Raw genomic sequence first — 25,821 nt, 5'->3', positions numbered from 1 at the left:
ATTTGCAGTTGCTTGGTTTTTTTTGTACAAAAATTGTTGGAGAAACTCAGCAGTCATAAGATCATAAGAAATAAGAACTGGAATAGGCTGTTTAGCCCCTCGAGCTTGCACCACCATTCAATATGTTCATGGCTAATCCAACACTCCTACATTCACTTGCAGGCTTTCCCCATAAGCCTTGATTCCCCAACTGTTCATAGGTCTGGCAGCATCTGTGGAGCAAAAGCAAGTCCCGTGAGCCATCCGCAGCTCTTTGTGTTATTTTGGCATATAAACGAGGTGAAAAAAAGTAATAGTGAGATGATAACGCATACAAACTAACTCCCCCCCACCACCTTACTGAGGTTCTCACCTCTCAGTTCAAGCCATAGATGCAAAATCAGACTTCTTTTTCTTAACGTTAAGGATTTCAAATTTCCAACCTTGCCTTATTTTCCCAATTTTCCCATCTGACTCTCCATTGTCCACATCTTTCAGGGCTGGTAGAATTCTCCCCTTTGAGTACAAAAACAAAGAAGTTTGCTAAACTTATTCAATACATTTGTTCTGCCTCAACTTTGTACAATTTTGGACACGCACATTAGCTGTGAAGACATTAGAGAGGGGGCAGAAAAGATTTATGAGAATAGTTCCAAGATTGAGAGACTTTACTTCTGTGGACAGATTGGAGAATGTTGGGGTTTCTCTCCTTACAGGAAATGCTTGAGAGGAGATGTAATAGAGGTCGTCAAAATGATGAAGGTCTAGACAGAGCAGATAGAGTGAAATTGTTCCTATTGGCAAAAGGATAGAAAACCATTGCACACAGTTTTAAGTTGCTTAGCAAAAATAAATAGACAACATGAAGGAAATGTCTTTAATAGAATGAGTGATTAGGAGCTGGAAAGCATTGCCTTAAGAGGACTGGAAGCAGATTTAATCATAGGTTTCAAAAAGCATATGAATAAACACTGCAAGAAAAGATATATGTTAAAAAAAATTATAGGGAAAGGGTGGGTAAGTAGGACTAGTTAAAGTTTTCTTGCAGAAAGCCAGCATGGAGTTGGTGGACTGAATGGCTTTCTTCTGTGCTGTAACTATACTTCAATACTGTGATTTGATGACAAAGTGTCATTCCATTTTGTTCATGTTCTGTAAGTACAAAGAACTCTGTTAAATTAATAAAATACAGCTACGTTTTGATTTCTTTTCTTTTAGGGTGGACTGAAAGTGGAAAGGCCTATGGCTCCTAAGGTATGTATCAGTCCATTAATTTCAAAACGGAACAGCAGTGACAGGATGTTTTCTTTCGCAAGTTGCCAACCCTTACTGTCACTAAATTGAAACAAATAACTCCAGGGATCAACTTTCCAATGTTTGGCTCATTCTGACACAGTTTTTTATGTGCTCAGTTATTTCTGACTTAGCAAAATTTTGTTGTTAATTCATTGTTGTAAAATCAAATAATTCTCATGTACTTTGCAAGTGACTGCTGATTTAAAAACAGTAAACATCTGAAAATAAAATCTGCCCTATTATTTTTCAAACTACAGATGCTGCATTAGTGAGGCAAACAACTTGGAGCTTAATATAGACTTAAGTTATTTATATTCTGTTGCAATTTCTCAAATGGAATTTGGTTGATAGAGACTGGAGTGGTGAATTTCACTCCCATCTCAAGTTCTGGAAACCAAACCTGGATAAAAAATGGCCCAAAGGTCAGATTTTCATTCCAGGGTTGGGGCTGGGCAATCCCAGAACAAGAACGGAGGCTGCCAAGTGTGAGCCATGAGCTGGGCGAAAAGCATGCCTCTGTGCTCCAGCCCGTGTTGAAGTCTAACACAAAAAAGAATACGAAAGAACAGCCCTCTAGCCCTGGCACTTCATGAATGCTTCCCACACACGTACATATACCATTCTATGATCCATCCATGTCACCACCTATGCCCTCCATGCATAACGATGCCCCTCTGCATATCCTTCATGGTACTCCATGTCAACCGATGTCTATCCCATGGCCTCCATGCTCTCCATTACAACCTATTATCTCTGCCTATTCTCCAATCTCTCTCAAGTGTTCTTTGTTCACCTATTCTGCCAAATTATGCCATTCCATATTCCTACCCACTACCCTTTGCCCTAATGCCTACTGCATCAACCTATCTCGAATCCACCTCAGGATCCATGCAGTGATTGAGATAAAATAAAGTTATATATAGTTCTGAGAGTTCATTGCATAGAACCATAGAGTCACAGAGTCATAGAGATGTACAGCATGGAAACAGACTAGCCTCCACCACTTTCTCTGGCAGCTCATTCCATACACATACCACTCTCTGCGTGAAAAAGTTGCCCCTTAGGTCTCTTTTATATCTTTCTCCTCTCACCCTAAACCTATGCCCTCTAGTTCTGGACTCCCTGACCCCAGGAAAAAAACTTTGCCTATTTACCCTATCCATGCCCCTCATAATTTTGTAGACCTCTATAAGGTCACCCCTCAGCCTCCAACGCTGCAGGGAAAACAGCCCCAGCCTGTTCAGCCTCTCCCTATAGCTCAAAATCCTCCAACCTGGCAACATCCTTCTAAGTCTTTTCTGAATCCTTTCAAGTTTCACAACATCTTTCCGATAGGAAGGAGACCAGAAATGCGCACAATATTCCAACAGTGGCCTAACCAATGTCTTGTATAGCCGCAACATGACCTCCTAACTCCTGTCCTCAATACTCCGACGAATAAAGGAAAGCATACCAAACGCCTTCTTCACTATCCTATCTACCTGCGACTCCACTTTCAAGGAGCTATGAACCTGCACTCCAAGGTCTCTTTGTTCAGCAACACTCCCTAGGACCTTACCATTAAGTATATAAGTCCTGCTAGGATTTGCTTTCCCAAAATGCAGCACCTCGCATTTATCTGAATTCAACTCCATCTGCCACTTCACAGCACATTGGCCCATCTGGTCAAGATCCTGTTGTAATCTGAGGTAACCCTCTTTGCTGTCCACTACAACTCCAATTTTGGTGTCATCTGCAAATTTACTAACTGTACCTCTTATGCTCACATCCAACTCATTTATGTAAATGACAAAAAGTAGAGGACCCAGCACCGATCCTTGTGGCACTCCACTGGTCGCAGGCCTCCAGTCTGAAAAACAACCCTCCACCACCACCCTCTGTCTTCTACCTTTGAGCTAGATCTGTATCCAAATGGCTAGTTCTCCCTGTATTTCATGAGATCTAACCTTGCTAATCAGTCTCCCATGGGGAACCTTGTCGAACGCCTTACTGAAGTCCATATAGATCACATCTAGTGCTCTGCCTCATCAATCCTCTTTGTTACTTCTTCAAAAAACTCAATCAAGTTTGTGAGACATGATTTCCCATGCACAAAGCCATGTTGACTATCCCTAATCAGTCCTTGCCTTTCCAAATACATGTACATCCTGTCCCTAAAGATTCCCTCCAACAACTTGCCACCACCGACATCAGGCTCACTGGTCTCTAGTTCCTTGGTTTGTCTTTACCACCTTTCTTAAACAGTGGCACCACATTTGCCAACCTCCAGTCTTCCAGCACCTCACCTGTGACTACCGATGATACAAATATCTCATCAAGAGGCCCAGCAATCACTTCTATGATTCACTGCATTGAAAAATAACAAATACACATTTTTCATTTTTGCATACCTTCAACTATTTAAAGCGTTATAATAGCAAACATTTCATTCTAGTGGACATTTCTTTATAAGAACAAGCTTTGGAGTTCATAGTCCCTCATCAAAGAACCTTTCATTTATAGCTGTTAATCAAAATGAAAAAATGCACTCTCTCTATTGTAATAATGGATGGTTCTGAAATAAATCATGCAGCAGTCATCCAATACTGAAAAATCTTAGTTTTGTGTTAGCAGAATGAAATAGCAAGAAATTTTCTTTTAATACCCAAGCATGTTTTTTTCAGAGTTAAGTAGCAGGACTTTTCATACTCTGACAGCCTGACATTTCCAAGTTGGGTGTTCCTGACTGATCTTCTTGACATTTTTGACAGCTCCCTTGACAGGGTGCTTGCACTTTTCACAACTCCATGATGCTTTTGACAAATCTCTTTGTCTTGCTTTCAACAATTTTGACTGTTTATTTTGACAAGTCTACTGACAATTCCAATGAGCTTGACAGTAATGCATTTATGCACGTTTTACACCCATTTATGCCTGTTTTTCACAAGTTCAGAAGGTATCTTACCTCCCCAAGAGCACCTGACCACCAAAGATGTCCCAGGACCAAATCCAAAGGGTCTATCTTATTTCTGTTGATGAATCCACAATGTTCAGATGTGCTTTGGCCAGGCCTAATCTGTACGATTTGCAATTCACACTCCAAGGCTCTGAAAATCCCAATTTGGTGGGAGCAAATAATTTAAATGGCTAGCTGCTTTGATAAAGTGCATGTGCAAGAAATGTGCTTCACCCACTTTGTTTCCCCCATGAAAATAGAACGTGTTTTCTTCAGAGATGGAACTAACAGTTTTTGGCCATTTTTGCCTTTTTTGCCAGAGAGGTTCTCCAGGCTGGCAAAAACCTAGGCATGGTGCTGACTCTATTTCCTGGAATAATTACACAGTGATCTCCTTCAGAACCAATGGAAAATGAGTGTTCAAGTAAATTTTAGCTATGCCTCAAGACAAACCTTGACAATAGAACAATAATATTTGAGCTCACAATAGTACTGCTCCATATAGATTGCACTTCAGCAAGTACTTTTTCAAAACACAATTAGAGGATGTTTGCACATAGCAAAAGCTTTGAAGTCATCAAAAAATCTTGGCCAATGTGATAAAATTACTGTTTTGTACATGAAGTTGGAATGAATGGTTTTTCTAATCTACATTGATGTTCTGAATTTAGTAATGATGACCACAGAAATCAGTTATGGCCAAATACAATTGGTTCTAATGTTCATTCTAAATCAATTAAGTAATATTTATAGAAGGTGCTCTGCAACCTCCAATGGCCTGTGGTAAGTATAATTTTTGTTTTGGTTAGATTTACAATGTAATTTCATTGCAGAGCAATCCCACCCATAAATTTCTGGAAAATCTTCGAAAAAAATTTGAAAATGGCATTCATCAGATTCTTTACAAGTTAAGAATTTGACATTTTTGTGAAACAACACACCAAGTAAAAACTAATCTTAACTTTGTTAGGCTAAACTTTGTAAAATGTGATTGCTTTTGCTTCTTACTTAGGTTATAATATTCGAAAAAACATTCTTTAATGGACACTCCAAGGAAATTTGCAAAGATACATCAAATTTGAAAAGTCTTTGGGAGGATGTTCCTGACCTAAACATTAATGACATTAATGGAATAGGTTCAGTAAAAGTACTTGGTGGAGTGTGAGTATTGTTAGAAAATAATTTTAAAGAAGTAAACCACAGTATTTTGGTAAATTATATAATTTATATATATATATAATATATACATACACACACACATATATACATACAAAATCATACATAGATATGCATATATTTCATACTTAATTATGTATTTTGAATTAATGACTGGAATTTTAATGTGAATTTCAAGATGTTTTGTACATATTTTTAAAGTAATTTTGTTCACAAGCATAAAGCTAATGGTAACATTGACAAGAAATAGACAAAGCAGCAAGCTTGATTCAGCTTGTCAAATCTCAAATGATCATAAATAAAAGCAGAATCCATTGGTGATAATTTAGCCCTTTGACACTGAAGTCAATAATGTAATCTGCCTATATCTATTAAGTTACTGTTAGCCCTAAATAATTAAACAGAAACATTCAAAATTTGACAGATAATGTAAAAATAGATGTTATGTTTAATCATTGCCCAGAAGTAAAAATGAGTGTTTTATAAATATCTTCTGTCAACAGATTAGCAGGTAATCCATGGTCTCCTTGGTGATCATCTAGTTCTGCCTTAAAACTATTCAATAACCTTTTTCCCCACTGCTATCTGAAGAAGAGAGCTCCAGACTCATGACTTTACAAGAGAAAATTACATTGATGCTTACATCAACACTTTTTGTTCAACAGACTGTAACTTTTACTTGTATGGAACTGACTATGGTTGTTTTTAGAATGATTTTTCTTATAAAAATTGGAAATTACAGCAGGAGAATGGTTGCTCTGCTTCTCGAACGTGTACATTCAAACAAATAGATGTTTCTGCCCTGAGTCTATTTTTCTCAATCAATCCAAATCCTCTTTTGTCATTAGCATCCAGAAATGATTAATTTCTGCCTTGAACACACTCGATGATTAAGCTTTCACAACCCTCTGAGTAGAGAACTCCAAAAGTTCACAGATTAATCCTGATTGAGGAAATTGCTTCTCTTCTCAGTCTTAAATGGTTAATACCTTATTCTGAAACTGTGTTCCCCAGCTTTAGACTAACCAACCAGGAGAGCCATTCTTAAGCAACTACCCTGTCACTCTATAATTTTTGTAGGTTTCAATGAAATCATTGCTCATTCTTCAGAAGTGTAGAGAATGCATGCTCAGTTTTGTCAATCTCTTATCATAATCCTGGGGATTAGTTGGTGTACTCCTTCAATGGCCATTACATCCTGCCTTAAATAGGGATGTCAAAAACCATATTCAATACTTCAAGTGCTGTCCCACCATGGGTTCTATACAATTATAATGAAACAGTTTTACTCCTGTACTCAAATACTCTTGTCATGATGTTTGTCATATAATTTGCTTTCCTAATTGTTTGCTGTACCTGCACCAGACTTCATTGACTTATGAATAAGGGGAGGTGGTGATGGAGTAGTATTGTCTGGATGAGTAATCCAGAACCCTAGGACAAAGACATGGGTTCAAACCTACCATGGTGGGATGGTGAAATTTAAGCTGAATAAAAATCTGAAATGAAAAAACTACCCAAATGCCAACTATGTCAATTATCATAAACTCCCATCTGGTCCACTCAGGCCCTTTATGGAAGGAAACTGCCATCCTCATCTGATCTGGCCTATATGTAACTCCAGATACACAGCAAAGTAGTTGCTTGACTCTTAACTGTATGTGTAAATTAAAGAAAATTCTTTGAATTAACTGGGAATATTTATTTTAATATTTCTTTGTACACTGATTGAGAAATATTCCACTGGCTCTTTGAGACAATTTTCACTATTGACACAAATGTACATAGTTCATGGGCCATCAATTTTCTACTTCCTTTCCAACTAAGATGAATACTAGGTATGAACAAATGGTTTATCTGCAACTGTCTGTTTTACAGCGATGAAGAAAGTGAAAGAATATCTGTAATGTATAGAAGGAAATCTATTTATGTTTTTAAAAAGTAATACATCCCTACAAACAACATTGTTTTAAACAATATAATAAATTTATTCTTCTTTACTATTCAGCTGGGTTTGTTATGAAAAGGAATGTTACAGTGGTCACCAGTACCTATTGGAGGAAGGAGAGTATGAGGATTGGCAAGCATGGGGTGGATTTGACAGTACAGTACAATCCATGCAATACATTCAGGCAGTAAGTTACCTTTCACATTAGACTATTTGATTCATTCCTATTCATATCAAATGTCTTCTTTAGGTCTATTCCTATCTGTGCACCATAATGCATCTCTGAATTTGGAAAAAAGGTGGTCAGAATTATATTTCTGTCTTGTGCATAAACATTGTTATCACATATTGCACGGCCAATTGGGATTGTTTAATCAGCTTTCATTTTTCTTTAAGGTAGTTGTTGTGGGTTTGGAAGGTGCTGTTGAAATAGACTCTGTAAGTTACTGCAGTGCATCTTGTAGATGGTGCACACTTCACTCTCACCAGACACAAAGGATGATATTTATGGTTATTGGAGGTCAACCATTTCAGCTCCAAGACATCTCTGCAGGAGTTCCTCAAGAGAGTGCCCAAGACCTAATCATCTTCAACTGCCACTGTGCATAGGTGCATGAGTGAGTGAATATTGAATATGTTGGATTGGGTGCCAGTCAAGTGGGCTGTGTGTCCTGGATGGTGTCAAGCTTCTTGAGTGTTGTTGGAGCAGCATTATCCAACACACACCTGGCCTGTGCTTTGTAGATGGTGGACAAGCTTTTGGCAGTCTTGAGATGAGGTACTGGCTGCAGAGTTCCCAAACATCTTACCTGGTCTTATAGCCACACTATTTATATAGCTGGTTAAGTTCAGCTTCTGATAAATGGTAACAACCTGAATGGGGGTATGTAACAATAATAATGCCAGTATTGACTGGTAATGAGCGATGGTTAGACTTTCTTTCTTTTTGAAACTGGTCATTGTCTGACACTCGTGTTATTTGCCACTAATCAACAACAGCCAAGCCTGAATGTTGTCAAGATCTTGCTTTGTTCAGACACAGACTGCTTCAGTAGCTGAAGACTCCAGAATGGTGATGGACATTGTATAATCGCTACTGAACATCCTCATTTCTGGCATGATATTGAAGAGAAGGTGGATGAAGCAGCTGAAAATGTTTTGGTCTGGGACACTTTCCTGAGGAATTCCTGAAAAGATGTCCTGGAGATAAGGTGGTTGACTTCCAATGACCACAAATATTTTGCTTTATGTCAGGTGAAAGTGAAGTGAAAGTCATCATTTTCCCAGAGGTTCATAGGTTGTTCTCACATTATAAAGAGCTGATGAATGGTAGTTTGAACCTGAGGGTCATCATTGCCAGAGACAAGGGGCAAGTTAAGAAGGCAGAGCATTCATGGTGACTCTGTGGTACAGGAATTGAACATGTGGGTTGCAAAGCAGCTGCCCTGCTAATTGGTGATGATCAGTGGTGAGTTATCCCCGATTGCTGCTGAATTGAGGTTTGCCCGAGATCCTGCACCACATTCAGCTAAATTCTGCTTTGATGCCAAAGGCATTCACTCTCATTTCATCTGTAGAGTTCAGCTTTCCAATCTGTGGTTAGACTAGAGACTGTAATGATGACCTAGGAGAACTCAAACTGAGTATGAGTGAGCAGATTATTGCTGAGTCTGTGCTGCTTGATCAGACAGTCGCCAACACTTTCCATTGTTTTACTGATGTTCAAAAGTAGACTGGTAGTGCACTAGTTGGCTAGGCTTTTTTAAATCCTGCTTTCTGTCACATGCATGCCAGTGTTGTAGCTAAATTGGAATAGCTTGGTTAGGAGCTCAGCTAGTTCTGACTGACTGATTGATTTTATTGTCACGTGTACCGAGGTACAGTGAAAAGCTCCTTTGTTTACAAGGAGTATGAATAGATCATAGTAAGCAAAGTTGTACAGATCAAAAAGACTTAGACAGAGGCACACAGGTCTGAAACACAAGTCTTCAATATCTTTGCTGATATATCGTCAGGGCCCAAAGATTTTTTTCAGTATCCTGTGTCTTCAGCCATTTCGTGATATGTGGAATGAATTGAATTTCCTGAAGACTGGAATCTGTAATGCTGGGGACCTCAAGCAGAGGCTGAATTGGATCATCACTCAGCACTTCTGACTGAAGACTGTTTCCACAGCTTCTGCCTTATCTTTTGCATTGATGTACTGAGATTCCTCCATGACTGAGGTTGAGGATTTTTGTGCTGCCTCTTTCTCCACTGAGTTAGTTAATTGCCCACCTCATTCATGACTGGATGTGGCAGGACTGGAGTTTAGATATGTTGTTTGTGGGAGCTCCTTGCTCTGTCCATTGTGTGCCATTTACATAGATTGGCACGCAAATAATCCTGTGCTGTATCTTCACCAGATTGGCACCTCATTTTTAGGTATGCCTTGTGCTGCTCCAAACAAGCCCCCTTGCATTCTTCATTGAACCAGGGTTGGCCTTCTGGCTTCTGGTAATGGTAGAGTATAGGATGTGCCAGGCCATAAAGTTATAGATTGTGATTGAATGCAGTTCCACTGCTGATAATGATCCATGTCACCTCATGGATGCCCAGTTTTGAGTAGCTATTCCTGTCCAAAATCTACTGCATTTAGCATGGTTGTAGTGCCGTATTATTATGAAGAGTATCCTCAATATAAAGATGGGATTTTGTGTCCAGAAGGATTTGCAGTGCCAATACTGTCAAGGACAGATGCAGCTGCAACAGGTAGATCAGTGAGGCTAAAGTCAAATGTTTATTCCACTTCTGTGTTTCCTCACAACCTCCACAAACCCAGTCTAGCACCATCCTCTTTCGGACTTGGTCAGCTGAGTCAGTAATGGGACTATAAAAAGTGATTAACATTCTGTGCTCTTTCCAACCTTGGAGCTTCTGTCCAAGTTGTGTTCAACAATTGCTACTGCCTATAAAACAGGCAGAAAAGAGCAGAATCATAGAAAAGTTTGAAATTCTGCAAGCTGGCACACAAACATGCTGGACTTGCTTGGCACTTGCTGCTGTAAAGGTTCCCTAACATGAAAAAGGTTCTGTTCACTCCTTTGCTGTCTGACAGCATTGATCCAGTGGGTCCCAATATAATCTTCTCTCCACAGTCACCATTGCTGCCTTGGAAGAAGAGAATCTCATAACACCAAATGCTGTTCTGCAACCCAGCTGGGGATGAGTGAGCCAGTGGTTTAACATCTCTTTCTGAAAGATGCATCTTCATTTTGTTCCATTCATGGTGAAAAAATTGCTGTACAAAATATGCAAAATGCAAGTATTTGTTTATGCAAATAGACCCGAGTTACAAACAAATTATGTTTGTTTAAATCCCTTAATAATTGAAACATATTGTGGTAAAATCCCCAAATGATTTACCTGGATTAGGATACAGGGTGAACTCTGAATGTGATTCCTTTCTTATGCCTGGAGACAATATACTGATTGTAATGCTGCAGGGTTAAAAGAGGCAAATGGACATTGAAAGGGGTAGATAATTCCCGCAGATTGGGAAATCTACACCCTCATTGGATATTGTGGAGTTTTTTTTATAGTGACGACATTTTAACTATCCTTTTCACCAGGATTATATGAAGCCAGAAATCACATTATTTGTGGAAGCAGATTTAAAGGGTGACAAGACTGTTTTTGTTAATCATGACATTCCAAACTTGGAAATTGTTGGACATGGAACTGTGACTCAATCAATTGAAGTGAAAAATGGAGTGTAAGTATATTTTCAACTTGTCTAGAATTGGATATTATAAGTGCCATTTCACAAACTAATCCTCAACTTGTATCTTTAAATTAGATGGGTGGTGTATCATGAAGAACATTACTGTGGAAAGCAGTACATTCTAGAAAAGGGAGTGTATAGAAACTACACTGACTGGGGAGGAAATGACGGCTCAATCATGTCAATACGCCCAATACAACTGGTAATTTTTCTTGCCTTTAGTAAGAGTGTTTGCTTGGTGTGTACATAGTCAAGACAAAGTGAAGGTTGCACTTTATTTGAAATAAATGCAAGAACAGTGTTACACCAATAAATAAAGAGAATGCAGTAAATGGTGTAACCTCTCAGTTCTATATGCAGATCAGGAAAGTTGGGCTAGAACACATTTCTCTGTATATGAGAAGATTTAGGATAGACATAGAGAAAATGTTTCCACTTGCACACGAACCCAGAAATAGAGGCTATAAATATGAGGTAGTGATTAATAAATTCAACATGAAATTCAGGAGAAATTTCATTACCTGGAGAATTATCCAAATGTGATACAGCCACATAATTGAATCATACAGCTTTGCTATATTTAGGGAGCTAATAAGTAATTACAAGAGGGAGAAAGGAATAGAAGTATATGTTGATTAGGTTAGATGAAAAACTAAAAAGAGGCTTAAGTGAAGAATAAAAACAAATCTAATGAAACAAATGACTTGTTTCAGTGCTGCAAATATTATGCAATGTATTATATTGATATTCAAAATAATTCAATATAATTGTCACACAAATTGTGATAAAGGTTGAGCTTTGTGTTAGCAAAGGTTAAATACTGACATGGATAAGGCATTTCTGAAGATAAAAAACAGAGAATTGTGTAAACATTTTAGTAGATATAGGAAAATAACAAAAAATGCATACTGATAGACAATTTCTGAAGTACTGTAGTATGGGCTACTCAGCCAAACAGTGTAATAATTCTTATGGTCAGGAATATGCCCTATGTCCAGACTCCTTTACATAACTAGGTGGTCAATACATTTTGAGTTTCCACTGAAAAACTTAGGTTTTCAATGAATGGAAAGTCATCCAGAGTTTACTGACCACCATACTTAATTTCTGATCTGTTCTCCATTGTATGCAATGTACTACAAGCACTTCACTATAAAATTCTCCCTATTTTATGTTCAACATCGGAATTTGCTGAAATCGCTCATTAACTGGATAAGTGTAGCCTGTCAATAGGAGATCACAGCCAGGACACCTAGGTTTCATTGAAAATTAAATACAGCAATTTGGGCCTTTAAACAATCTAAAGTGCAGTGCCATTTTCGCCATAAATTAACTTAATCATTCATTCCCCACATTGAAAATAGTAAACTTCAAAGTCCACTTTTAAATATGTCATTATATGTAAAATGATTGGTGAAGCAAGAAATATATTTCCTTCCCCTCCCCTCCCCTATCAGTGTTCCGAAAAGACCACTCCCTCCGTGACTCCCTCGTCAGGTCCACACCCCCCCACCAGCCCAACCTCCACTCCCGGCACCTTCCTCTGCAACCACAAGAAATGCAAAACTTGCACCCACACCTCCCCCCTTACTTCCCTCCAAGGTCCCAAGGGATCCTTCCATATCCGCTACAAATTCACCTGCACCTCCACACACATCATTTACTGCATCCGCTGCACCTGATGTGGCCTCCTCTATATTGGGGAGACAGGCCGCCTACTTGCGGAACATTTCAGAGAACACCTCTGGGACACTCGGACCAACCAACCCAACCACCCCGTGGCTCAACACTTCAACTCCCCCTCCTACTCCACCAAGGACATGCAGGTCTTTGGACTCCTCCATCGCCAGACCACAACAACACGACGGTTGGAGGAAGAGCGCCTCATCTTCCGCCTAGGAACCCTCCAACCACAAGGGATGAACTCGGATTTCACCAGTTTCCTCATTTCCCCTCCCCCCACTCGTCTCAATCAAATCCATCGAACTCAGCACCACCTTCCTAACCTGCAATCTTCTTCCTGACCTCTCCACCCCCACCCCAGTCTGACCTATCACCCTCACCTTGACCTCTTTCCACCTATCGCATTTCCGACACCCCTCCCCCAAGTCCCTCCTCCCTACCTTTTATCTTAGCCTGCTGGACACACTTTCCTCATTCCTGAAGAAGGGCTTATGCCCGAAACGTCGATTCTCCTGTTCCCTGGATGCTGCCTGACCTGCTGTGCGTTTCCAGCAACACATTTTCAGCTCTGATCTCCAGCATCTGCAGACCTCACTTTCTCCTCCATTAGAAATATCATGACCAATGGAGACAGTGCTTCAAGTCGCAGACTTTTACAGGGAAATGTAAGGAGATCCCAGTCATTAGCCAGTTCTTGATTGCTTATTTATAATGGCAAAATATTTTACAGAAACTTAGGAAACTTACAGTTTAATAATCCACCTTCCTTTCTGAGGCAAAGTATGCCCACAGTGATGAATGTTTATCACTTGTATTAATAAACTCTTTAAAAAATATAAGATAAACCTATGTTGGCTCTGCAGATTTGCTCAACGCAGCTCAAGGTGCTAAGTGTATGTGGGCTGTTTCCATTAGACATATGTCCATGGAATTTTATAATGGAAATATTTAAAAATGAGCAAACAATTTATCTCTTTAAAATGGGGATTAAATTGTGTCCATGTGTGTTGGTGCACTTTTGAACCTTAATTCAGCTGCAAGCCACAGTTTATCTTGAGTCAGTGATCAACTAGAGAGGATTAAAATGTTCCTTTGCAGCCCACCACTCTTACTGAGAAACAATATATTTCTTAACATGAAATGAAATGCCTGATATTTATTCTACAATTAAAAACATTCTCCTCTCTGTTAAAATTCGGTGAATTTTGTATTAACAACTTACTATTTAGACTATAAAAATAATAAAGTATATTATGTTCTGATTGATTAAATATCCTATGAATTGCATTACAGGAACTTGTTGGAGGGAACGAAGTGCAGTTTCAGGTATAATATACATTAATTGCAATAAATTAATTAAAATTAAATAAAATGTTTTGTTCAATAGATAATCATTATCCAATAATTTTCACTTGTGTCATCATTACTGACAATAACGTTGTGAAAGGAGGAATGAAGCAAATTTGTCCTTAGTGAATAGAACAAATGACTATCTTCATCAATGATGTGTTAGATAGTTTTAGTCTGTTAAAGCACATCTAAATCAATTGTGGCATTTTTTTTGTTGGGTTATAAGTTTGCTCATTGAGCTGGTAGATTTGTTCCCAGACATTTCATCACCATGCTAGGTAACATCATCAGTGAGCCTCCGATGAAGTACTGGTGGTCTGTCCCATTTGCTATTTATCTGTTTTGGTCTATTTTCGTGGGTGATATCACTTCTGGTTGTTTTTCTGAGAGGTTGGCAAATGGGGTTCAAATTGATATGTTTGTTAATGGAGTTCCGGTTTGAATGCAGGGCCTCTAGGAATTCTTGTGCATGTCTTTGTTTAGCCTGTCCCAGGATGGCTATATTGTCTGAGTTAAACTGGTGTCCCTCTTCATCTGTGTGTGTGGATACTAATGATAGTTGGTCATGTCTTTTGGTGGCTCGTTGGTGATCATGTATCCTGGTAGCTAGTTTCCTGCCTGTCTGAGCAATGTAATATTTGTTGCAGTCCTTGCAGGGTATTTTGTATATGTTTTTCATTCTACTGGTTGTTGGTACAGGGTCCTTTAAATTCATCAGGAGCTGTTTCCGTGAAGTGGTAGGTTTGTGGGCTACCACCATGCCTAAGGGCCAGAGTAGTCTGGTCATCATCTCTGAGATGTCTTGATGTATGGCAGGGTGGTTAGAGTTTCTGGGCATGTTGTGTAGGAATTGGCAGACTGCGCTTATCGTGTATCCGTTTTTCCTGAATACATTGTACAGGTGTTTTTCCTCAGCTTCTCTTAGCTCCTGGGTGCTGCAGTACATTGTGGCTCATTTAAACAATGTCCTGATGTAGCTCCATTTTGGAGTGTTGGGATGATTGCTGCTGTTGTTGAGTATCTGGTCAGTTTATGTGGCTTTTCTGGTCTCTAGCTATCCATTGGCTTTGCATTCTACTGTAATATCTTGGAAGGGGAGTCTGTTGTTATGCTCTTCCTCTTTGGTGAACTTTATACCGGTAAGGATGTCGTTTATGTGTTTGTGGGTTTCTTCTAATTTGCTGCGTTTTGTGATGACAAAGGTGTCATCCACATAACGGACCCAAATGTGGGATGGGATGTTTGTTCTAACCTCTGCATAATGGCTTCTGTTAAGAGTCCTGGTATTGGTGATCCCATAGGTGTCCCTTTGAGTTGTTTGTAGATCTTGTCGTTGAAGGTGAAGTGGGTTGTGAGGCACAGGTCTACTAGTTTGAGGACGCTGTCCTTGCTGATGAAGTTGGTGCTGTCAGGTGTTTGTGTCCTTTGTTCGACTAGCATTGAGGACAGTGTTTCTTTGGCTAGGGTGATGTTTATTGATGTGAATAGAGTCGTGTTCTGTTCAGGATGATAGTCATGCCTCCTTTATTTGCTGGTGGGATTATGATATTTCTGTCTTTTCTGAGCCCTGGAGTCTTTTCTGGACTCTTTGGATTACCAAAGGTACATAAACAAGGGCCTCCCCTCAGACCCATAGTCTCACTTCCTGGTACACCTACATACAAACTAGCAAAGGAACTGTAATGCAAATGGAAACACATAGTAGAAGACTCAAGCCATTCCATCCACTCCACCCAGGAATATCACAAGTATCCATACACACAGACGAAGAGGGACACCAGTTTGACTGGGACAACACATCCATCCTGGGACAGGCTAAACAAAGACATGCATGGGAATTCCTAGATGCCTGGCTTTTAAACCAGAACTCCATTAACAAACATATTGATTTGGACACCATTTATCAACCTCTCAGAAAATGAAACCGAAAATCACCCACCACACAGATCAGGACAGATAATTAACAAGCGGGACAGAACACCAGTGCTTCACCAGAGGCTCACTGATGATGTTACCCAGCATGATGACGAAACATCTGAGAACAAATCTACCATCTCAGTGAGCAAACTTACAACCTGAGCTACAAATTATCTCCAAAATTGCAATTTCTTTTTGTGCATATGGTTCATTATTGATAAAGTCACCAGGAGATTGTACACAGCACTTGCTATGTTTATCACTGTGCTTCTTTGTGGACACCTGTTTTATTTAAATATCCTGTTTGTATCCTCACTCTGGTCTCCCAGCAGGGTCAGGTTTACTTTCAATTGATATTTACCAATTTTTTCTTTACCACAGTTACAATGGTAGACTGACTGCATAACTTAAGAGCATATCTCAATGGTATTGAGTGGAAAATGCCCAATTATTGATTTATGTTAATGTTTGTACATTTTCTGATGGATGCCAATTTAACGAAAGCAGGATTCTTGGAATCCTACAAAAATAAAAAGCAAATGTTGCTCTAGTATTCTTGGACTTATTTATTAGATGCATGTTGAAAGCCTTAATATACGTGATTACATGTTGTGGGATTTATTTTCTGGGTCACCCCAAAAAGAATTATAGGTTTGACAATTTATTTTTGACATTTGACACATTTTGGTCTTTTTCTTTGTATGCTCAAAAGTCTTAAGATAAATACGTTATTATTTAGAATAAGAGAATATGCCCCACTGGTCAGAATGGAAAATTACTGAAATAGCTAATTATATTCATTGTGATAAAATAGTGTTAACAAATTATATACCCCTGCTTGATTCTTATTTGAAGTTGTTACTTGCTCTGCCACAAATTATTTTAAGCCTACGGTTACAGTTGGTGTTAATTTTGCATGGTAGTCCTCTGTGTGCAATTTTAAAACAAAGGTTAAATAATTTATTTTAGATTTGTTAATGATTCCGTAGAAATAATGGACAATAAAATGTCACATGAACATATTAAATGTTCAATGCTAATATAACAGCGGTGGACTTTTGTTCCAAAATGAATCACTAATAATGTAACAGTCTTGTATCAAAATAGCTTCTCATTACAATAACTGACACAGAGCCTATGATCTTCATCACACGTCTGCACACATCACCTTGACCTTTTGCTGCTATTTGCTATCGTGTGCTTTCTGAACCAGCAAATGATATGTTTCTTTGGATCCCAAAGGGAGGAGGTGATTTGGATCCACTGCGTGATATATGCTGTGTTTGAGAGGAGTACTGGTGTTCGGTTGTCACTTCCTTTTTTTTTGCATCTGTGCATTCATTAATTTGAAATCTTCAAAATTACATTTCCAGCAAAATTCTACATAATTTAAGATGAATTTTTTAGATGAGAGCATTGGTTTTCAAAGAGTTCTTATATGGCCAAAGATTTAAAAAAGGGCTCAATCATTAATCAACCACCTCATCTGAGGAACAAGAAGGCATAATCAATTTGCAGATTAAAAACCTCTAATTATACATTTTACAGTAATTTGGGATTTCTTCACAACCTTATTCAGTATTATTTAAGTTTGTGAAAAGCACTGTTTTAATCATACATGAATGTCTATTAATTATGATTATATTATGATTATATTAATTATGATTATGATAAAAATGATTATATTTAGTGGATCAGACTATCAACAATCTTACTCTGTCACTGTAGCGGTGGTGAAGCTGAAATTGGAAAACATTGATGGAAAGAAACTCTGGTCCTGCTTACAGTTCAGAGGAGTCAATCCAGAGGCAGATCAGGCAATTTTGCACAATCCTGGGCACAATGCAAAAGGCAATGATGGAATACTGCACATGACGAAAGCCAGCAAAGCTGACTAAAACTGTTGGAGAATAAACTATTTGGTGACACAAGCTTTCAGCTGCACCGTTGTCTCATGAACCCTCTAAGGAACCCACAGTCCTTGCTGAGTAGACCCTAAAGCAATGATTTCATTGTTTGAAAGGGTCCAGTGACAGCCTTCAATACAGCCCGGGATTGGTGGTTTGCTGTATTCTGTATAAGTTTATCTTAAACTAGCATAATACATGAAGTGACCACTGAAGAAAGATCTACAACAAGCTAACAGAGATAACACTAACTACATTTAAGATGGTAAAGAAACAAATGCCCCATAGCTCTTCAGCAGCAGCACATTGAAGATGAACAATTCCTGCGCCCTAAATTGATAATTGTATTCGCTATCTGTCCCAGTGCTACTACCTATCAATAAACATAAATGAAAAGAAAAAGTCATCAGGTGTAAGCAATTGGAGGAAATTGTTGTAACAATAATGCTGTTGAACATGAGAGTACAAACAGAAGGAGGTGTAGCAAAGTGTCCCACAGTGAATGAAAAGAAGCAAATAATGCTAGGTAGTAAAATCTTAGAATCATAAAATCCCACCAGTTTGGAAAGAGACCATTTGGCCCATCCAGTCCACACTGACTCTCCAAAGAGTCACCCAGACCCTACCCGTCCACCCAATCACTGCAACCCCACATTTACCACAGCTAACTCACCTAGCCTGCTCATCTTTGGATGCATCTGACAATTTACCATGGCCAAGCCACCTAACTTGCACATAGGCATAGTCATAGAGTCATATAGCACAGAAACCAACCCTTCGGTCCAACCAGTCCATGCCAAATATAATCCCAAACTAAACTAAACCCACCTGTCTGCTCTTGGCCCATATCCTTCCAAACCTTTTTTATTCATGCATTTATTCAAATGTCTTTTAAATGTTGTAATTGTACCGCATCCACCACTTCCTCAGGAAGTTCATTGCACATGCAAACCACCCGCTGCGTAAAACATATGCCTCTTATGCATTTTTAAAATATCTCTCCTTTCAGCTTAAAAATATGCCCACTGGTCTTGAAATCCCCCGTCCAAGGGAAAAGACAACTACCATTAACTCTATCTATACTCCTCAGTATTTTATAAACTTCTATTAGATCGTCTCTCAACCTCCAACGCTCCAGTAGAAAAAGTCCCAGCCTTTCTTTATAACTCCATAACTTTCATACGTGACAACATTCTGGTAAATCTCTTCTGAACCATCTTCAGCTTGATAATATCCTTCCTATAACTAGGTGACCAGAACTGGGCACAGTATTCCAGAAAAGGCCTCACCAATGTCATGTACAATCTCAAAATGACTTGCCAACTCCTACACTCAAAGGACTGAGCAATGAAGGCAAGCGTGCCAATTGCCTTTTTAGCCATTCTGTCAAAGAAGTATGTGCCTGAACCCCTAGGTCCCTCTGTTCTACAACACTACCCAAAGCCCTACCATTAACTGTACTGTCCTGCCCCTGTTTGTTGTACTAAAATGCAATACCTCACATTTGTCCAGATTGAACTCTATCTGCCATTTTTCGAACCATTGACCCATTAGGATTACTAGTACTGATCTGAAGTTTGTAGTTGAATGAATATGTAGAGAGCAAAGAAAGATTTGAAGAATAATTTTCTCATTTCAATAAGATAAAGTACTGCAGATGCAGATGATCTGAAACTGAAACAGAAATTGCTAGAGAAACTCAGCAGGTCTGGCAGCATCTGTGGGGAGAAAGTAGAGTTAACATTTCAAGTCCAGTGATCCTTCTTCAGAACTGATAGTAAACAGGAAAAGGTGGCATATGCTGAAGTTAGGAGGTCGGGGGTACAAAGGAGTGAGCGGATAGGTGGAGATGGAGTTCAGAGAGAGAGAGAGAGAGAGAGAGAGAAAGGCAGTCAGATAATAGGATGGATGATGATAAGCCAGGGAAGGAGAAAAGCTGATAATGGGGACCATAAGTAGATGAAAATGGGTTTGTTGTGTTGAAAGCAGTCTGTATCATGAGAGGGTCTGAGGTGTGGGAGTGGGTAAAGGACATGGAATGAGATGTTTCGGCTCCAAAATTATTGAATTGGATATTGATTCCTGAAAGCTGCTGGGCCCCCAAGATGAAAGTGAGATGCTGTCCTTCCAGCTTGAGCTGTGCGTCAATGGAACACTGCAGCAGGCACAGGACAGAACTGTTGGCCAAGGAACATGGTGGTGTGTTGAAGTGTCAGGCAACTGGATATTCAGGGTTATTGTTATAGACGGAATGTATGTATTCCGCAAAGCTGCAAACCCAGTCTGCATTTTGTCTCCACAATATAGAGGAGAACACATTGTGAGCAGTACAGTAGAAAACAGTAGATTAGATTGAGTGAAGTGCAGATAAATCGTTGCTTCACCTGGATGGTGTGTCTGAAGCCTTGGATAGTGAGGAGGGAACAGGATAGTAAACAGGAAGGTGCTATACCTTCCGTGATTGAATGGGAAAGTGTCATGGGGATGTTTGGGAGTGGAGGAGGAATGGACCAGGATGCCCCAGAGGGAATGGTCACTGCACAAAGCTAACAAGCGAGGAGAGGGGTGGTAGCATCCCACTGGAGCTAGCAGACATGGTGGCTAATAATCCTTTTTTTCAGTGGGAATCATCCAATGCCTTCTTAAAAGCCTCAATTTAACCTGTCTCTACTATATTTTCACGCAGTACATTCCATATCCTGGCTACTCTTAGACTGAAAACGTTTACACTTCACATTAAATCTATGCCTCTCATTCTTTTCTTCCCTTTATGAGCAAGAACTATTTCTCCCTCTCTATTCTGTCCAGTCACTCATAATTTTGAAAAGCTCTATCAAATCTCCTCTTAGCCAATCATGAAAAGTCATCTCACCAACATCATGAAGTTGGCAGAAGGAATGTCCCTCCTTGCCCATCTGATCAACATCACAAGCAAAAACTATTCTTCATGTCATTATACCAATCCTAAATGGGAATAATCCAAAATGACTCAATACAGAAATAAATGTCCTTTGCAGCATGGTTTCACATTAAAACCCAACAATTCACATTGGTGTCATTGTGGCCACTGAAGGCCGGCACCAGAAAAGTAAGAAATCAAAAGTCAACACAAATTAGTTTAAGGAATCCTTTTGATGAATTGTGGTAATGAAAGCAGGTGATGCATTGGCACAACTTATCAGTATTCCAAGTTACCAAATGGTAGAAGATGACACTTCCATGTCTGAGTTCCAAAAATTATTTTTCAAGGAAAATATGTAGGGGATAAAAAACTACATTAAAATGGATATTATTATATTAAGGCTGTGAAAAGGTTAACTGTGATAAGGAGGTTCTCCTATCTTCTCTTCCTGAGATGTTCCCCTCTGTTTCCCACTGAGGCTCAATGAGGGTAATGCAGTTGATGTGGTGAATATGGACTTTCAGAAGACATTTGATACTGTGCCATGTAATAAATTTGTGAGGAAAGTTACAAGCCATGGAATAAAAGGGTTGGTACCAACATGAACACAAAACAATGGGTGAGAGAGTAATGGTCAATTATTACTTTCAGGCTGGGAGAAGGTTTGTAGTGGAGATCCCCCATGGTCAGCATTCGGACTCCGGCTTTCTCTGAAGTATATTAATGAACTAGACCTTGACGTGTAGGGGGCAATTTCAACATTTGCAGATAATACCAAACTTGGAAGAATTATAAACTGTGAGAAGGACAGGGTGGAACTCCATAAGAATATTGAGAAGTTGGTGAAGTGGGCAGATAGATGACAGGCAAGTTTCAATGCAGAGAAGTGTGAGGTGATGCAATTTAGTGGGAAGAACTTTGACAGACAGTATAAAATAGAGGGCTGCAGGATCAGAGGGCCACAGACATATGTGTGCACAGATCATTGAAAGTGGCAGAACAAATAGAGACAACAATAAGTAAAGCAAACAGTATGTTCAACTTTATTCATAGGGTATAGAATAAAAGAGCAAGCAGGTGATTTTGAACTTGTATATTTGTCAGACTTTAGTTGGAACACAGAACATTGTTTAGTACAGCAGTAGGAAAGGTTCCTCGGCCAACCATGTCTGTGCCAACCATGATGCTATTCTAAATTAATCCCATCTGCCAGGACATGGTGAGGATTTCTTTATTCCCTGCCTGTTCATGTATCTGTCTAAATGCCTCTTAAACTTTGCTATCGTACCTGCTTCTACTACCGCCCTGCCAGTGCATTCCAGGCACCTGCTATCCTCACATCAGTGCTTACCATTAGTACAGGGCAAATCTGATGGTGACACTTGGAATCTGTACATGCACAGGTAAACAAAGAAATCCAAACATTGGTGTCAGAGATGTGTTGCTCCTCTGTATGCTGTTACAATCTTCAATACTCAGAATTGAAGAATTGAAATAGTATGAATATATTTACCAAGTGAACAAGTTGGGCTACTGCATTTAAGAGTAAGTTTATTGTTTATTGAGTAATAAAGTCTCAATCCATATCAGTAAATGGGTTTTGGTGGCAAGAGCAGCATTTGCTGCCTATCCCTAATTGTCCTTGAACTAAGTGATATTTCAGAGTCAATCATGAGCCTAGGGTCACATGGAGACCTGAGACCTGACCAAGAAAGGAGAGCACAATTCCTTCCCTAAAAACGTCAGTTTTACAATAATCAGTGAAAGATTCATTGTCATCATAGTTAAAAATCATACAACACCAGGTTATAGTCCAACAGGTTTATTTGGAAACACTAGCTTTCAGGCTGCTGCTCCTAACCACCTGATGAAGGAGCGGCACTCTGAAAGCTAGTGCTTCCAAATAAACCTGTTGGACTATAATCTGGTGTTGTGTGATTTTTAACTTTGTCCACCCCCGTCCAACACAGGCGCCTCCATATCATGATTGTCATCATAACTAGGCTACATTCCAAGATTTATATTTCAGAACATATTTACTGAATTGAAATGCCACCAGATGCCATGAAAGGCTATCGATCCATGTCCCTGTGCATTCACCTGGGCTTCTGGATTACTCGTCCAATGACATTGCCACTAAATTACAATCTTCCTGACAATACATTCTAATTACTATTGAAAAATCTCTCCAAGCCTGAAAATTTTACAAGCTTAGAGTGCTTATTCTTCAACAATAAAATAAATGCTGCACATTTTTAGAAATATGTTTATATATACAGGTTTGCGTGTTTGGCTTAAGAATATATCCATCTGTATTAATCTTATTTTCACTTCATTGAAATATAATATATGTTTCCTATTCTTCCTGGTTTGCAATCTGTGTGGATTAGTGAGTTAGCTTGAAGAGCCTCACTGTTGTGTATCCTATTCACAGATCTCCTTGATGTCCTCTCGACAGAATATAATTGGTCTGACACCCAATTAGTGGAAATGCCTGATGTGACTCTGAACAAAAATTCTCTGAGCAACAATTGTACTCATGCTTCTGTTTCTGCTTTAGTTGTATTGTATCACAGACTGATATCCTCATGTATCAATATGTGAGATGATTGATAGAAGTGATAACATGTATGACTAAGCTTATGTCTGTTACAGAAGGATTTTAGAATGTTACAAAACTACTCTTATTCATTTGTTTTACAGCTCCAAGCATTCAACAGAGTTGACTTTCAGGGAGAAAGTGTTGAATTTGTAACAGAAATACCCAGTTTACCAAGTTCACAACTAAATTCATTTAAAGTTCTTCGAGGATGGTAAATACAAAAATATTTTCTTCTGTATAACCTGTCTATACAAATGCGTAAATGTTGGAATCTGCATGAATCATTTTTGATCTTACCTTTCTAAAATAAAGTAATTTTTCACTTGGTGATAAAATTTATGCTTAATACATGTTCTGTTGAAAGTGTTTTCTCAGGCTCTATTTATGGAGAATGAAGGGGACATCTTGTTTATAAAGGTTTATGGTGCTGTTCCATATAACAGAACAGATCTTTTCCAGAGATTTTTTTCCATAAATTTGTAGTATTAACAACATCTTCAAAACTGTTATTAGTTTTGCAATATAAAACACGGAAAACTGAAAGCATCTTGTGATACTTTTATGCCTTTTCTTTTATTTTTCACCTTTCTAGCTGGGTCTTGTATGATGGAAAAGACTACAGTGGCCACCAGTATGTGTTGGAGGAAGGACACTACCCAGACCTTGATTCTTTGGGATGTCTGTCAACCAAACCAATTCAATCTCTGAAGCCCATCAGATATGTACGTTTTTGGTATCTCCAGAGTACAAATCAACATTTATATCACTGCAAATCAACCTAACTGTCCACTGATCATTCTGCCATGGATCACTCAAATTATATCACTTCTCTTTCTGACTAGCCAAAACAACCACTGCTTCTGAATCATTCTTGGAAGCAATTCAAGCTCCTTCTCAGCACCATAAAGTCTTTCTTTCAACTTCCATTTCTCTTCTATTATTAGCTTTGTAACCATTGAAAGGGCTCACAGATTTTTCTATCCAAGATGGGTACCTTCTACTAAACTGTTTCTGCTTGCTTAAGTCATGACTCTCACACTCACCCTCTCCCATGTCCAATTTTCCTAATCTGCAATGTTCTATATTTTCTCTCTTATTTCATGTTCAGTGAACTCATCAGACTATTGTGTCACACTGCACCATTCCCTTGGTTCCATTCCATCAAACTGCTTAGGCATATTGCACAGGACATTTTTTCCTTGGGGCTATTTTCTGTCTGTTGCCGACAGTTCCTCTTCCAGGTGATTAGTGTTTGCAAATTGGTGTCATGAGGTTAGCCAATTATTCTCCCTTTTAGTGTAATTTGTCCTTTTTTTGCTATTCAAGGTTAACCATTATAGTTAAGCATCAAGTGCACCTGACTTTCTCTATAGAAACTTTCCCATTAAATGCACTGTACTTCTAGCTTTTCAGATTCTCAGAATATTAATTGCTCGCAATTTTACTGGCAGAAATGAATTTAGAGATATTGCAAGACATTAGGTTTCTCATTCTGCTAAGCTTTTAATGTAAAACCTATGTGCTTGTTTTTCTACACATGTCTCCTGGGTTCCAGAATGTGACAAAGCTGACATGTACGCATTATCAATTTGTGGCATACAAAGAATGACAAATTTGGGCTATGGATTTGTGGCATGAATCAGAGATTATTTTGCCTATCATACTATCCCTTGACATCGCTTCTACAAGCCTCTGCAGTAGCAAGTGAAAAAATGACTCCTAAATTGCCCCACATTGTCTTTGGCCACTTCTGAAAGTCCATGTAATTTACCCATTCTGAAAGATTTTTTTTTTGATTAGTCAATATGTGAGATATTTATCAGTGTGCTGTGGACAGTTGGACTGGTATCTGAGTCTTAAAGAACTGGTGAGAGCAGCAGCAACAGCATTGACTGGGATGAAGGGAGGTGTAGCAAATGTAATGTTCCATTTAGTGGTCATAACAGAGTAGAATATTGCACATCTGACAAATTCTATTAACATTTTGTACAAATGCCACTGAATTAGTTAATATTAGCTGTAAAATAACAATGAAAGAGGAAAAGTAAGCAACAACATACATTCAATAATTCTGTCAAGAACAAATGGAACAGAAATAAAACCTATCTAATACTGATCCTCTGGCCAAACTGATAGTGTGATAATGGATTGTTAAATAGTATATTAACTATGGCAACATGATGTTTGTACTTAATTCAGTACTTCCAAATTATTGGGAATTCTGCTATGACCAGTATAGTAAGTAGCCTGGATTTCCCACTTAGCATTATGATGACGATATATTGACAGTGAGATAGTGTCACTGGACTAATAAGTTAAGAATTCCAGACTAATGCGCTACAGATACAGGTTCAAATCCCAAT

General features: G+C 38.8%; 1 protein-coding gene across 2 annotated transcripts in view; it reads left to right on the top strand.

Annotated features, from left to right (window-relative positions):
• LOC122555113 (uncharacterized) overlaps positions 1–25,821 on the top strand; it is a 102,791-nt gene that overhangs the window by 47,938 nt on the left and 29,032 nt on the right. The window contains exons 10-17 of one of the 2 annotated variants that reach the window (XM_043700801.2): positions 1,198–1,233; positions 5,223–5,371; positions 7,395–7,521; positions 10,946–11,088; positions 11,173–11,299; positions 14,074–14,106; positions 23,560–23,669; positions 24,051–24,180. In XM_043700801.2, the coding sequence (XP_043556736.2) occupies positions 1,198–1,233; positions 5,223–5,371; positions 7,395–7,521; positions 10,946–11,088; positions 11,173–11,299; positions 14,074–14,106; positions 23,560–23,669; positions 24,051–24,180 (855 nt within the window). Of the gene's footprint in view, positions 1–1,197; positions 1,234–5,222; positions 5,372–7,394; positions 7,522–10,945; positions 11,089–11,172; positions 11,300–14,073; positions 14,107–16,428; positions 16,588–23,559; positions 23,670–24,050; positions 24,181–25,821 lie in introns of those variants that run through there. The other variant, XM_087992853.1, reaches the window with a different exon arrangement.

Source organism: Chiloscyllium plagiosum, unplaced genomic scaffold (genome assembly GCF_037043375.1).
Source record: "Chiloscyllium plagiosum isolate Xiang-an unplaced genomic scaffold, Cpla_swu_hap1 HiC_scaffold_12, whole genome shotgun sequence".
NCBI lineage: Eukaryota > Metazoa > Chordata > Chondrichthyes > Orectolobiformes > Hemiscylliidae > Chiloscyllium > Chiloscyllium plagiosum.
This window is presented reverse-complemented; position numbering and strand designations above follow the sequence as displayed.